Below are 12,094 nucleotides of genomic sequence, written 5' to 3' on the forward strand. Positions count from 1 at the left end.
CCGTCCGCATCCACTGCAACATCACGGTGAGGCCCGGGGGGCGCCGGGGACACCGGCCCGGTGCCGTGGGCCCTGGCTGCGGGGGCGGCCCTGGGACCCGGAGGCCACCCCGGCCCCAGGAGCCGGTCGGCGCCGCTAGCTCTCGGGTGGCCGCGGCCCGGCCTTGGGGCGAGCTGGGCTGCGGGGAGCGGGGGGAGCTGCCCCCCCCCACCCCCCGTGCCCGTGTGAGCGGGGTGCTCGGCCCCCGGGCTCCGCGGGGCTCCCCTCACCGGGAAGTGTCTCCCAGCGGAACGAACCCGGGAGCTGCATCCCCGAGGGAGGAGGGGGGAGCTGCCTGTGTCCCCCCAGGCGCCCCTTCCTCCCCCCGGGCACCCTCTGTGCCTCCTCGGGAGGGTTTTGGGGGGGTCCCTGGTGGCCCCGAGCAGTGGCACCCCAACACCCCACTCTTCGCCTCCGCTCTGGCTCATCCTGGCCTGGGTTTTAGGGGGTCCTGGTTGTGGGTCGGTTGGCAGTGGGGTGCAGGTCCCAGCTCGGGTGGCCGAGGCACAGCTGATGTTGTGGCTCCAGGCGAGGAGCAGCGGAGCGGGGAGAGCCCCCGGCGTCTGGGATTTTTTAGGGGTGACTGGGGAGCGGTGTCAGCGGCCTTGGCCTGGATTAAATGCGCTCAGTCTCTGGCCCTGCTTCTCCTCCATCGCTTCTGGTCCAGAGCTGGTGGGGCAGGAGGCACGTAGGGCAGCGTGAAATGCCCTCAGTGTCCTGCCTTAACTGTGTTCTTACCCCAAAAGTCCCTGGAGACCAAAGGGGTAGCCAAAATGTCACCACACTGCCTGTTCCCTCCTGCTCTCTTGGGCTGGGGGGAGGCGGCACAGAGCTGAGCCAGACCTGGGCTTTGGTTTGCCCTCGGCCCTGGGAGCAGCCTGGAGGGTGGAGGCCGTGGCTCATGGGCTGCTCTGATCTCTGGGGGGATCCGTTTGTGGGAGACGTGGGGGCTGCGGTTCCCCGTCCTGCCCGGCTCCTGCTCTGCTCCCCACCGGCTGTGACAGTGGGACGGGGGCAGCTGCAGCGGCTCAAATGGCACCTTCTCCTTCTCCCCAGGAGGCTTATCCAGCTGTTCCCCCGATATGGTCTGTGGAGTCGGATGATCCGAACCTGGCCGCTATCCTGGAGAGGCTGGTGGAAGTCAGGAAAGGAAATACGCTGGTGAGAGCGCGCTGCCTGGGGAGAGGGGAGGCCAGAGGCTGGCTGCTTGGGGAAGGTCCAATCCCCACTGCCACCCAAGGCGAGGGGCACGTCTGGCCCCATAAGGGCTCAGGAAGCTGGGGATGAGCGGCTCTGGCTTCTCTGGAGTGTGATGCCGGGGTGTGAGTCCCCCCCTGTGCCTGTCACTGCTGGGGTGGCTGCTGGACTTTTGCTCGCTCGTGTCAGCGCTGGGGACAGCTGAGGCTTGGCTCGGCGTGTGGGTCCCTGTGCTCCTCTCACACTTCTCTGCTCTCCGACAGCTCTTGCAGCACCTGAAGCGAATAATCTCTGACCTGTGCAAACTCTACAACCTCCCCCAACATCCAGATGTTGAAATGTTGGACCAGCCTCTGCCGGCAGAACCGGTAAGTGACTCAGGTGGAGACTTTCCAAGTCCATAAAACAAGTTCCCTGGACTTTGCTTTAGAGGCTGAGGCTCCCTGACCCCCAAAGAAGGAGCGCAGCAGGGGGGGTGTTGATCTCCTCTCCCTGGGGTGGGTCCGTTGGCCCTCGGTGCTGTTTAGTTGCTCTGATGTAGTTTCCTATAAAGGTTTCTTGGCTTTGCTCTGCTTTTAACTTGGTTCTGCTTGTAAATCCCTGTTTAACTTCACCTCAGAAGTGTCTGGGAATGCCGGAGAGCATTGCTCCGGGATGCTGACTGTGCCATCTTCATCTCTGCTTTTGTCTCTGCAGAGCACACAGGAAGAGGTGTCCTCTGAAGAGGAAGATGAAGAAATGCCAGAGGTAAGTGCCACCTCACTCACGAGGAAGTACGGTGAAGAGCTGAGTGCAGGGAGGTGCCCTCTGAAAGGTGCAAGGGCACTGGATTGTGTCTGGGAGGAGCCCCTGGAGTCCAGACAGGGAAGAGCCGGCTCTTTGCCTGCTGTTGGACTCGAGGACTAGATTGTTATCAGAGTTTTGCTGCTGGGGCCCCGGGTCCTGAGCCAGGGGTGGGAGTCATGTGTTCGCAAACCGCAGCAGCCAAGAGATGTAGCTGTGGCTTCCAAAGGCGAGCAGACAGGCTGAGAGCAGGGCCCCTTGGACAGTTTCTCTCTCCTCTGCTGCTCCTCTGCTCTAGAGCCTGAAGTTTGCTCACGAGTGATGGGATTTCCGAGTTGCCGTTGCTGGCGGGGAAATCACGCCGTGAAAATGGGAGTCCCACAGAGAGGATTAGGTAGGATGGTTGAGAGTGCGAGTGAGCTAATTGGCAGGAGCAGCAGAGGCAGCCATACTTCACTGCAGGCTGAGAATATCATGCTGCAAAACCCACAGGCTTCGGTTGTTTGGTTTGCGGTTTGGAGATCGCTAGAAGTGGGTGGAATAATCTTTTGAATCTCCATGGTGATGTTTAGCGATGCCTCACACGCTTCTCCCGGGGTGTGAGAGTCACAGGCAGCGGCTCCACAGAGCCTGGGGGGCAGGTCACTCCACAGCAGCCTGCCTGGCACTTGGGGTTTTAATAATAGTAATAATAATAGTAATAGTAATGATAATAGTAATGATAATGGGGGCTGACCTGCTGGAGAGCAGCTCTGAGGAGAAAGACCTGGAAGTCGTGGTGGACCATAGGATGACCATGAGCTGACAATGTGCTCCTGTGGCCAAGAAGGCCAATGGCATCCTGGGGGGCATCAGGAAGAGTGTGAGCAGCAGGTGGAGGGAGGTCATCCTGCCCCTCTGCTCTGCCCTGGGGAGGCCCCAGCTGGAGCACTGGGACCAGTTCTGGGCTCCCCAGTTCCAGAAGGACAGGGAACTGCTGGAGAGGGGACAGCAGAGGGCTGCAAAGATGCTGAGGGGCCTGGAGCATCTCTCTTGGGAGGAAAGGCTGAGGGACTTGGGGCTTTTGAGTCCAGAGAAGAGAAGGCTGAGGGGGGATCTGATCAACGCTTATAAATACTTCAAGGGTGGGTGTCAGGAGGACGGGGCCAGGCTTTTTCCAGTGGTGCCCAGGGACAGGACAAGAAGAAATGGGCACAAACTTGAACATAAGAAGTTGCACCTAAACATGAGGAGGAACTTCTTTCCTGTGAGGGTGGCAGAGCCCTGGCAGAGGCTGCCCAGGGAGGTGGTGGAGTCTCCTTCTCTGGAGACATTCAAACCTCACCTGGACACGTTCCTGTGGGACCTGCTCTGGGTGGACCTGCTTTGGCAGGGGGGTGGACTAGATGATCTCCAGAGGTCCCTTCCAACCCTGTATCATTCTGTGATTCTATGATTCTCGTAGCAAAGTTAATCACTTGCTAAATCAAGGCCGGCCTTTGCTGGGGTCCCAGGAGAAAAGGAGGAGGCTTAAACTGGTACCAGCGTAACCTCGTGTGTCTGCAGACTCGCTGCTTCGTGGCACATTTGTGATGTGCGAGTCCTCGCACTCCTGTGGGCTGGAAAAGGAATCCTCAGGAGATGAGTGCTCACCCTCAGGCTTCAGCATTCCCCCTCCTCGCGTCGCTGAGCGGGGACAGGGCTCCTGCTGGGAGCAGAGGTTTCTGGCTGAGCAGCTGGATTTGTCGGGCCGTGGGAGAAGAGCGGAGCAGCAGAGCCCTGCCCTGGTGCGGAGATGCTTGATGCAGGTTAATCCACTCGAAGGGATTTTCTAGGAGGAGCTATTTTCCCCTGTAACGGGCTAAAAATGTCAAAGCCCTTCCAAAAATGTTGCTCACCCAGGATGGCAGCAGGCAGCCTGGGGAGGCGGAAGTAAACATGGGTTTGGAGGATTTAGTACCGGCGCTGGAGCCGTGCGTACCCACAGCCCTTTGCAGGCAGCTTCCACGCCGTGCGTGCGTGGGGAGAGACCTCTGCGGTGCCCCTGATTGCTCTGACTGGTTTTTAATGGTTATTAACATCGGGGTCTGGCCCACATCAGCCTGAGGAGTGTTGTTGTGGGAAGGGATGAGGGGCAGAGCCTCCGTCGGGGTGGGGGAGAGCATTGGGAGGGTGATGTGTGGTGAAGAGCTGATTTACTAAAAGCTTCCAGAAACACCCCAAAACGACGCCTCTTTTTGAGGGGAAAATGTCCCACGCTGCTGCACCTTGTCTCTGAGGGTCTCTTCTCACAGACCTGTGTCTGTGCTGGGTTTTTGGTGGTGAAGGGGTGACCGTGTGGCCCAGCAGCACTGTGAGAGTCTGTGTTTTGCTCCTGCTCTCCAGAAACGTGGCGCGGGGCTGCCTGCGCCTTGTGCCGGCCGAGATGCAGTGCCCTTTGTTACGTGGGGCTCGTTCAGGAGTGTAAAATTAATGGCTAATTATAAACAGGTGTGGGGCTCGTCAGGGAGGAACCCACTGAACAAAGAGCCTGTACGAGCCCAGTTTGATTCTGGGAAGAGAATTGTGCCACTCTGCCTGCTGGCTTTGGCACAGGAGGGTGGCAGTGACCCGGGGCCCAAAACTTCTTCCCTGAGTTTGCCCAGAGTCTTCCACCCCCTTTGTGCCTCAGATCAGGGCTTGGGAATTCCTGGGGAGGGAGAGTTGAACCTTCCTGGTTTCAGGGCAGGTTCTGTCTGCAGTGCTCAGAGCAGGGGGGAGCGGGGGCACATCTCCTGCTAACTCTGCTCTGCCCTCCCCAGGACACCGAGGACTTGGACCACTATGAAATGAAAGAGGAAGAGCCAGCAGACGGGAAGAAGACAGAGGATGAAGGCATTGGGAAGGAAAACCTGGCCATTTTAGAGAAAATAAAAAAGAACCAGAGGCAAGATTACTTAAATGTACGTGTCGCCCGGCGGGCGGGGGGGTTGGGGAAGCAGAGGGAGCTGAGGGCGAGAGCGATGGAGGCGCCTGCTGGTCCTAAAGCAAAGGGCCAGAGGAACAGTGGTGGCTCTCGGGGGCTGATGCAGGGGAGTTTGTGAACTGCCTCTGCAGCTCAGGGAAGTAAGTGTGGGCCTCGGGTGTCCCCAGGGTGTTGGTGCTACATGGGGCAGCTGCCCTGCAGTGAGATCTGGGGTTCCCCTCTGCTCCCCGGGGCTGCACCTCACTTTGGGCCGTGGAGGTGGCCAGTGGGGTTGTGCTTTTGTACTCCCAGGCTGAGATTCTCAGGCGGGTGACAGGGCACAGAGGCCTGGGGTGGCGTATTTGGGGCAGGGGAAGGGGAAGACAGAGGTGAGGGACACGGTAAGGTCAGGTTTCAGGGCTGGAGGGGAGTTCTAGCTTGGGTGTGGGAGTCGTAGAGCGATGGCCGTGGTGGGCACAGTGTAACTGCAACTTCCCTCCTCCCAAATTCCTCGCAGGGTGCAGTGTCTGGGTCTGTGCAGGCCACCGACCGGCTAATGAAGGAGCTCAGGGATATTTACCGATCACCAAGTTTCAAGGGCGGTAAGTGCTGGGGGCGGGGGGCTCCAGGGAGAGGGGGCTGCTGCCCCTCTGCTCATGCTGGGGTTTTCCTCATTGTTCTGGGTGGCACCCAATGGGCCTTAGAGCTGTTCTGCTCAGCTGAGGAGAGGATCTCTGGCCTTGTTGTGGCTCTGTCAAGAGCAAGCAAAACTGCTGTACCAGCTCTGGGCCCTGCCGGTGCTGGAGGGAAGTGAGGAGCGTGCAGTGGGTGGGAGGATTGTCTGGCTTCGAGGTGCTCCTACCCCTTTCCCGAGCCCAGGGGCTTGGGAAAGAGCAATCGTAGGATTGTGCTGCCCTCAGGATGGTCCTTCTGGATAACTGCTGATTTTGGGGGCGTTCTGTGTCAGGCTGAGGGGGTGCTGGTGGGTCGAGGGGGTTTGGAATCCTGCAGTACCTCACCCCCTGTGTTCAGTCTGCCCCGTGGTGACACCCTGCTTCTCCTCCTTGCAGGATACTATGCAGTTGAACTCGTGAACGACAGCCTGTACGATTGGAACGTCAAACTCCTGAAGTAGGTGGCACAGCTTGGGATTGTGCAGTTGTGGTGGTCCCTGTGAGCCAGAGGGGCAGTGGGCAGGGCAGGGAGCACCGGACAGACCTTGGCTTAGCCTCTCTTGGGCAGCTCGCTTGCTGTCTCCTGCTGAAAGGAGATGACATGTCCAGAGAAAGATGAGATAATCTGGGGGCTCTGCAAGTCTGTCTGCTGTTCCTAGAGTCCTGGAAGAGGTGCATCAGACAAAACCCTGAGCTTTCACACCCTCCAGACACCACTGCTGCCTTTTCCTGGGGCCAGGCAGTCTTTATTTTTAAGCTGGCAGCATGCAAAGAGGGTGTGATGGTCTTCTCTGCACACCAGGAGCAGAATGCTGACAGCCCGTGCTGTCGCTGCCCTCTGGGTGAGAGCCCCAGGGCCCCGTGGCGGCTCGGGTGCGCAGGTACGGTGGCTGCGGGGTTCGGGGGCCGTGAGCGTGGCGGATTTGAGGTGCACAACCTCGACTCTGACCCTCTGGGGTTTTCCTTTGGCAGGGTTGACGAGGATAGCGCTTTGCACAATGATCTCCAGATCCTCAAAGAGAAAGAAGGAACAGATTTCATCCTCCTAAACTTCTCCTTTAAAGTAAGGCTTCTCGTGCTTCCCCCTCCTGGAGATACGCTGCTGCAGTGGGTCTTCAGAGAAGAGGTTTCTCAGCGGCTTTGCTTCCCTCCTCTCGTTCCAGGATAACTTTCCTTTTGATCCACCGTTCGTAAGGGTCGTGTCCCCGGTGCTGTCAGGGGGGTAAGTAGCTGTTTGTCTCCAGCGCTGCTTCCTGCCGTGGTTTTCACTCAGAGTTCACCCACAGCGCTGCGCGGTCCCGTTATTCCTGGTCCACGTTTGTAGTAGCTCCCCCAGGAAGCACATATCCTAGAACCGTTGGAGTTGGAAGGGACCTTAAAGATCATCAAGTTCCAACCCCCCTGCCCTGGGCAGGGACACCTCCCACTCAAAGCCCCATCCAGCCTGGCCTTAAACACTTCCAGGGATGTGGGTGGTGGATTTTTTGGGGGGTGGGAGGGCTGAGAGCTCCTCAGAGCAGTGCTCACCTCTGGAGCAGTGGGTGGGGGAGGCCGTGCCCATCTTTGACGTAACTTTGCCCGATTCCTCCCCCAAGGTATGTTCTGGGTGGCGGTGCCATCTGCATGGAGCTACTTACAAAGCAGGTGGGTACCGGTGGCTCCGTGGGGCTCAGCGGGGGCTTCAGCCTCCCGTGCTGTGTGTTCCCACTGCCTGGGGCTGGCTGGTGGCAGGATCCGGGTTGGCGGCTGCCCGCTGTGGCTTTGCCCCAGAGTCGGGGGGGGGTCTCTTTGCCCCCCTGGCACTGCCCTCACTGCCTTTGACTCTCTCCCTCAGGGCTGGAGCAGCGCGTACTCCATCGAGTCGGTGATCATGCAGATCAGCGCGACTCTGGTGAAAGGGAAAGCACGAGTACAATTTGGAGCCAATAAGGTGGGGGCTCGGCCGGGGTAAGAGAACCTGGGGGGAGGTCGGTGGTGGGAGGGAGGCAGATGAGCCGGCTCCGGCAGCGCGGTTGGTGTGGGGAAGACCTGTGGGGCAGCTCGCGCCGGGCTCCAGCCAGACTGACTGTCACCCCGTCTTCCCTTGCAGAATCAGTACAGCCTGACAAGGGCACAGCAGTCCTACAAGTCCCTGGTTCAGATCCACGAGAAAAATGGTGAGTGCTGGGGGAGAATCATAGAATGGTCTGGGCCGGGAGGGACCTCCAAAGGTCATCTCATCCCACCCCCCGCAGTCAGCAGGGACACCCCCAACCAGACCAGGTTGCCCCATCGAGCCTCACCTTGAATATCTCCAGGGAAGGGGCCTCAATTACCTCCCTGGGCAACCTGTTCCAGTGCTCCACCACCCTCACAGTAAAGAACTTGTTCCAAAGATCCAATCTAAATCTGCTCTGAGAGGACCTGCCTTTCCCCTCGCTGCTCCGGGCTGTCCCAGGCTGAGGATCTCAAGGAGCTGCTTGAGCTTTTCCTGCCCCACGTGCAGGGATGACCTGGAGCGAGGCAGCAGTGAGCAGTGGCAGCTGCTGTCTAACGTGGAGTGTGGGGCTGCAGCATCCCTCTGCCCTTCCCACTGGCCACCCTGGGCTCCTTTAGCTCTGGGTAGCGACAGCGTGTCACCCTGGGGTGGTCCTGGGAAGAGAAAAAGCCTCCCAGTAATCCGGGAGACGTGGCCCTTCCCAAGTGGGACTCGGCGTTGCTTGTGCTGCTGCTTTTCCAGCCATGGATTCGTGGCCCCCCCGTTGCCCCCCCCCCTCACAGCTCTCTCTCTTCTCCTTCCAGGCTGGTACACGCCGCCCAAGGAGGACGGCTAGCACGGATGCTGCGGGACCAACCTGATTATCTTCTGGATGTTCTACTTGGATCTTAACGACGCCTCTTGGCTTTCTCCCAGGATGTAATAGCTCTGCCTGTTGCAGGACAATAACGGCTGTTTAAAAACTCTAAATAAAACTGTTTAAGCAGTTGGACTGACCTGAAACACTTGCTGGACCCTTGCTAGCAGGCATTCTTGTTAAAACAAACTTTTGAGCCTCTTGTATCGCTGGAAACTTTCGACTCTACTCCAGTCTAGAGCGTCCTCCTTACCTATGCTATGGATTTAATTTATTTTCTTATTTCATGTACACTGCTTTTTTTTGTTACAGTGTATGATGGATGTGTATGGAAAATGTATCTTTGGAGAAAAATTACAGTTTGTTAATTTGAAGATGCTGGTCTGACTATTACTTTTTTTTTTTCCAAGTGGACGGTTCCCCGCAGCAGCAGCAGCAAACCCCTCTGCCGCGGGGCTGCAGCTCCTGCCCCGATGCTGCGCCGGGCGCTGGATGGAGCTGAGGGGCTGCCCTAGAGGTGGGGGGCACAGGAACAGCCCCAACCCCTTGGGTGCTTGGCTGCAAACCCCCCTGTCTTGGAAGAAGAAGAAAACCCTTCTTTTTTTTGGCAACCAGGGAGCCAGGGCTTCATCCCCTTCTCCCCTTGAGCAAGAAGAGACTTTTCTCTCTATAAACTGCAAACTCCTGCCTCCGGACGCGGCGCGGGGAGGATCTGGGAGCCTTTCCCGTGTCCTGCTGTGGATGAGACTCACCCTGGGGCTGCCGGCTCTTGCCCTGAGCTTCTCCACAGTGTCTTGCCAAGCAGTGAGGGATGAGCGGGGCCTCGGCTGTGCCAAACCCAGAGCTGGAGCCCTTGGCCCGTCTCTCCCCATGTGGAAGGGGGAAGGTGTCTGTAAGGGCCGCACTGTGGATGGAGGCTGCTGCAGGAGGACGGGGAACACGGGCCATGCTGGGGTCATCACCGCCCTCATCCCTGCCCAGGACTCTCTCCTGCAGCAAGGGGCTGCTTCTGCAGGGTTTGATTTCACTTTTCCTCCTCAAGCTGTCGTTCCTACTCAGCTCAGCGCTGCGGGGCTGAGGCCGAGCCCGTGCTGTGCTCCTGTCCTGTTGCTTCAGTCCCTGTTCTTCGCTCAGATTCTCCGGCTCGCTCCCGAAGGAGATTTGGGTGTTGGAGCTCCTCTAACTTCTGGGGCCGTGTCCTCGGCTGGAGGGCAGAGCTGACTCATCGCTGTCAAAGCCAGACCATCAGTATTAATGCACTGTGTTTGAATAAAAGTTATTAGAAAATCAAAGGGCCTCAGAAGTCCGTTATCTCCTCCAGCAGCTGTTCCCCTCCTCAGGCCTTGTCCTGCTCCCAGCCTCGGAATAAAAAGATGCTGTAGGAGAGGGATTACTGAGCTGCAAGAGCAGCTCCAGCCTCGCCCAGGGACTGTTTTGAAGAGCTGTGCTGAAGGACGGGAAGGTTTGTGATGCTGAGTGTCCATCCCTGCCCTGTGCTCTGCTCCTCCACCCCTCACCAGCACCCGGGGGGGTCCTGAGCCCCACCCAGCCCTGCTCCTGGCTCTTCAGTTCAATTAGCACCGAGGAACTTGCTGGGGAGGAGGGTGAAACAGGTTTCATGAAGGTTTTAAAAGCTTGTGGTGTTGCTGTTGGGTGACCCCAGCGATGGCGTCGGGTTGGGGTACGCTGAGTTGGTTGGGAGAGCTCATGGCACACACCATCCCAAATCCTGGCAGGTTTCTGGGCTGAGATCAGCAGGAGGGTCCCTGCAGGAGCCTCCACCATTTGGATGCCGACCTGGGGGGCGTCGAGGCAGGAACAGCCCTCGCTGGTGTCTGGCAGGCGCCCGCTGTCCCCGTCTGTTCTCACCTGCCTGAGCACTGGGATCCAGCCCGCTCCCGGCGGGGCTCAGCGCCCGGCCCCGCCGCGGCTCCTGTTCTGGCTTCTCGGGGAAGCAGACGTGTGGTGCCATCTGTCACTGCTCCCACCGCCTTCCCCGGTGCGAGCCGACGGGGACGGGGACGGGACACGCTTCCCAAAGGAGGTGCGTGGATGCTGCGCCGCCAGGAACAGCCACTGCAGCACGAAGCCACTGAGATGGCGCTGCCCATCCTTCTGTCTGTCTGTCTGTCTGTCCTGCTGTTGAGGCCCCCGGAAAGATTAAAGGGGGATTTAAATCTGCCAGGGAAAGAAAATGAATCGACACCTCTCACATTCACTAGCACCCAAGCCTGCTGGCGGAGGCACAGAGTTTTTCTTGGCCTCGAGAAGGCGAAGCTGGAGCCGGCCAAGATCCCGGCACCCGTTCGGGTGCCAGCCTGGCAGCGGCGCCTCGGCACCGCCAGGAGCATCCTGCCCGGCAGCGCCCTCGAGGAAACTGCCACCACTTCCTACAGCACCACCGGTGACCCCACGCTGCTGCCTGAGGCTGCCCAGTGTACCCCAGTACCCCCCCTGCACCCGGGGGTGGGCACGGTGCTGGGCACCAGCCGTCCCTGCTGGGTCAGGGTCTGTTCTCCCAGTGACCCCTCGCTGCAGCAGGACCCCCCCTCCATGGTCCCTGGGGACATTCTCCAGCCCCTGCAAACAGGAGGAGCCCCACATCCTGCCCTGGCAGGGGCTGGGGGAGGGAGAGGACACATCTTTACCTGCAAATGTGTTGTGTTCTTGAAAATGGGTCGGTGAGGGCCCCCCCAGGCTCCCCACAACCCAGCAGGAAGCCAAGTCGCTGGGCTCGGCCGGGGTTTTCCGACAAGGTGTGGGTACAACCGGCAGAAGTAGGTCTTCACCGGGGTGGTGTGAACCACAGCGGCGGCACCGAGCGTGGGGGGGCCGTGCTCTCACCCGTGGGGGCTGTACACGGCGGGGGAGGGGCGTACGTGGCTGAAGAGGGATGCTGAGGGTCTCCTGATGGTGGTGGGGTCCGGCCATAGGGGTCCCCGCCCGGGGGCTGTCTGTGGGGTCCATGCAAAGGGTCAAGCCCCCTTGTGCCATCAGCCTGGTGGGGCCCTGCGGTCTCCCAGCCCCACCGGGTCGGGACCCCCCTCCCGCCCCACCGCTCTCGGGGGAACCACGGATCCCGCGGCAGCCGCCGGATGGAGACCCTCTGCCCGGGGAGGACGGGGCCGGGGCTCCCCGAAGCCGTCGGGGCCGGTGGCCGCCCGCCCGGCCGGTGCCGCGCCGTCCCCCGGGGCCGCCCCCTCCGGATCTGGGCGGGAAGCGCCGGCCCCACCGCCCCCTCCGGCCCCTCCGGCTCCGTCCCGTCCCGTCCCGTCCCGCCGCCGCCGCCGCCCCGCACTGAGCGCTGGGCCCCGCCCCGCCACCGAGAACGCTCCGCCCCCCCACCACCACCGAGACCGCTCCGCCCCGCCGCCCAGAGCGGCACACACCCGCCGCTTCCGCCGACGGGGCGGAAGTAGCTCAGCGGGAGGGGGCCAAGCGCCGGGGCCGCCTCGGGGGCGACCAGGCCCGGAACCGCGTCGCCCCCACCGGGGCCTGTGCCCGTAAGGGGGCCCGGTGGAAGTTGGTTAAACCGTTACAAGAGGCTCAGCCTCATCCACGCGCGGGGTTCTCCTCCCCCTGTGTGGGGGGGGTGGATTTCAGGGGGGCTGGGGAGAACATAAACCGGGGTCTGGATCCGCCGG

At 60.3% G+C, this 12,094-nt stretch overlaps 1 protein-coding gene across 1 annotated transcript; it reads left to right on the plus strand.

Moving 5' to 3' along the window:
* Positions 1 to 2: 2 nt before the first annotated feature.
* On the plus strand, positions 3 to 8,824 carry UBE2Q1 (ubiquitin conjugating enzyme E2Q family member 1; the record flags this gene model as incomplete). The annotated part of the gene is made up of 13 exons (XM_014961233.1): positions 3 to 26; positions 1,096 to 1,200; positions 1,500 to 1,604; positions 1,933 to 1,983; positions 4,800 to 4,940; positions 5,460 to 5,544; positions 6,013 to 6,073; positions 6,589 to 6,679; positions 6,780 to 6,838; positions 7,212 to 7,260; positions 7,451 to 7,546; positions 7,706 to 7,772; positions 8,398 to 8,824. Coding segments are annotated over 13 exons (966 nt in total), but the record flags the coding sequence as incomplete, so codon positions are not given.
* Between the last annotated feature and the right edge of the window lie 3,270 nt (positions 8,825 to 12,094).

Source organism: Calidris pugnax, unplaced genomic scaffold, assembly GCF_001431845.1.
Source record: "Calidris pugnax isolate Ruff unplaced genomic scaffold, ASM143184v1 scaffold371, whole genome shotgun sequence".
In the NCBI taxonomy this organism is placed as follows: domain Eukaryota; kingdom Metazoa; phylum Chordata; class Aves; order Charadriiformes; family Scolopacidae; genus Calidris; species Calidris pugnax.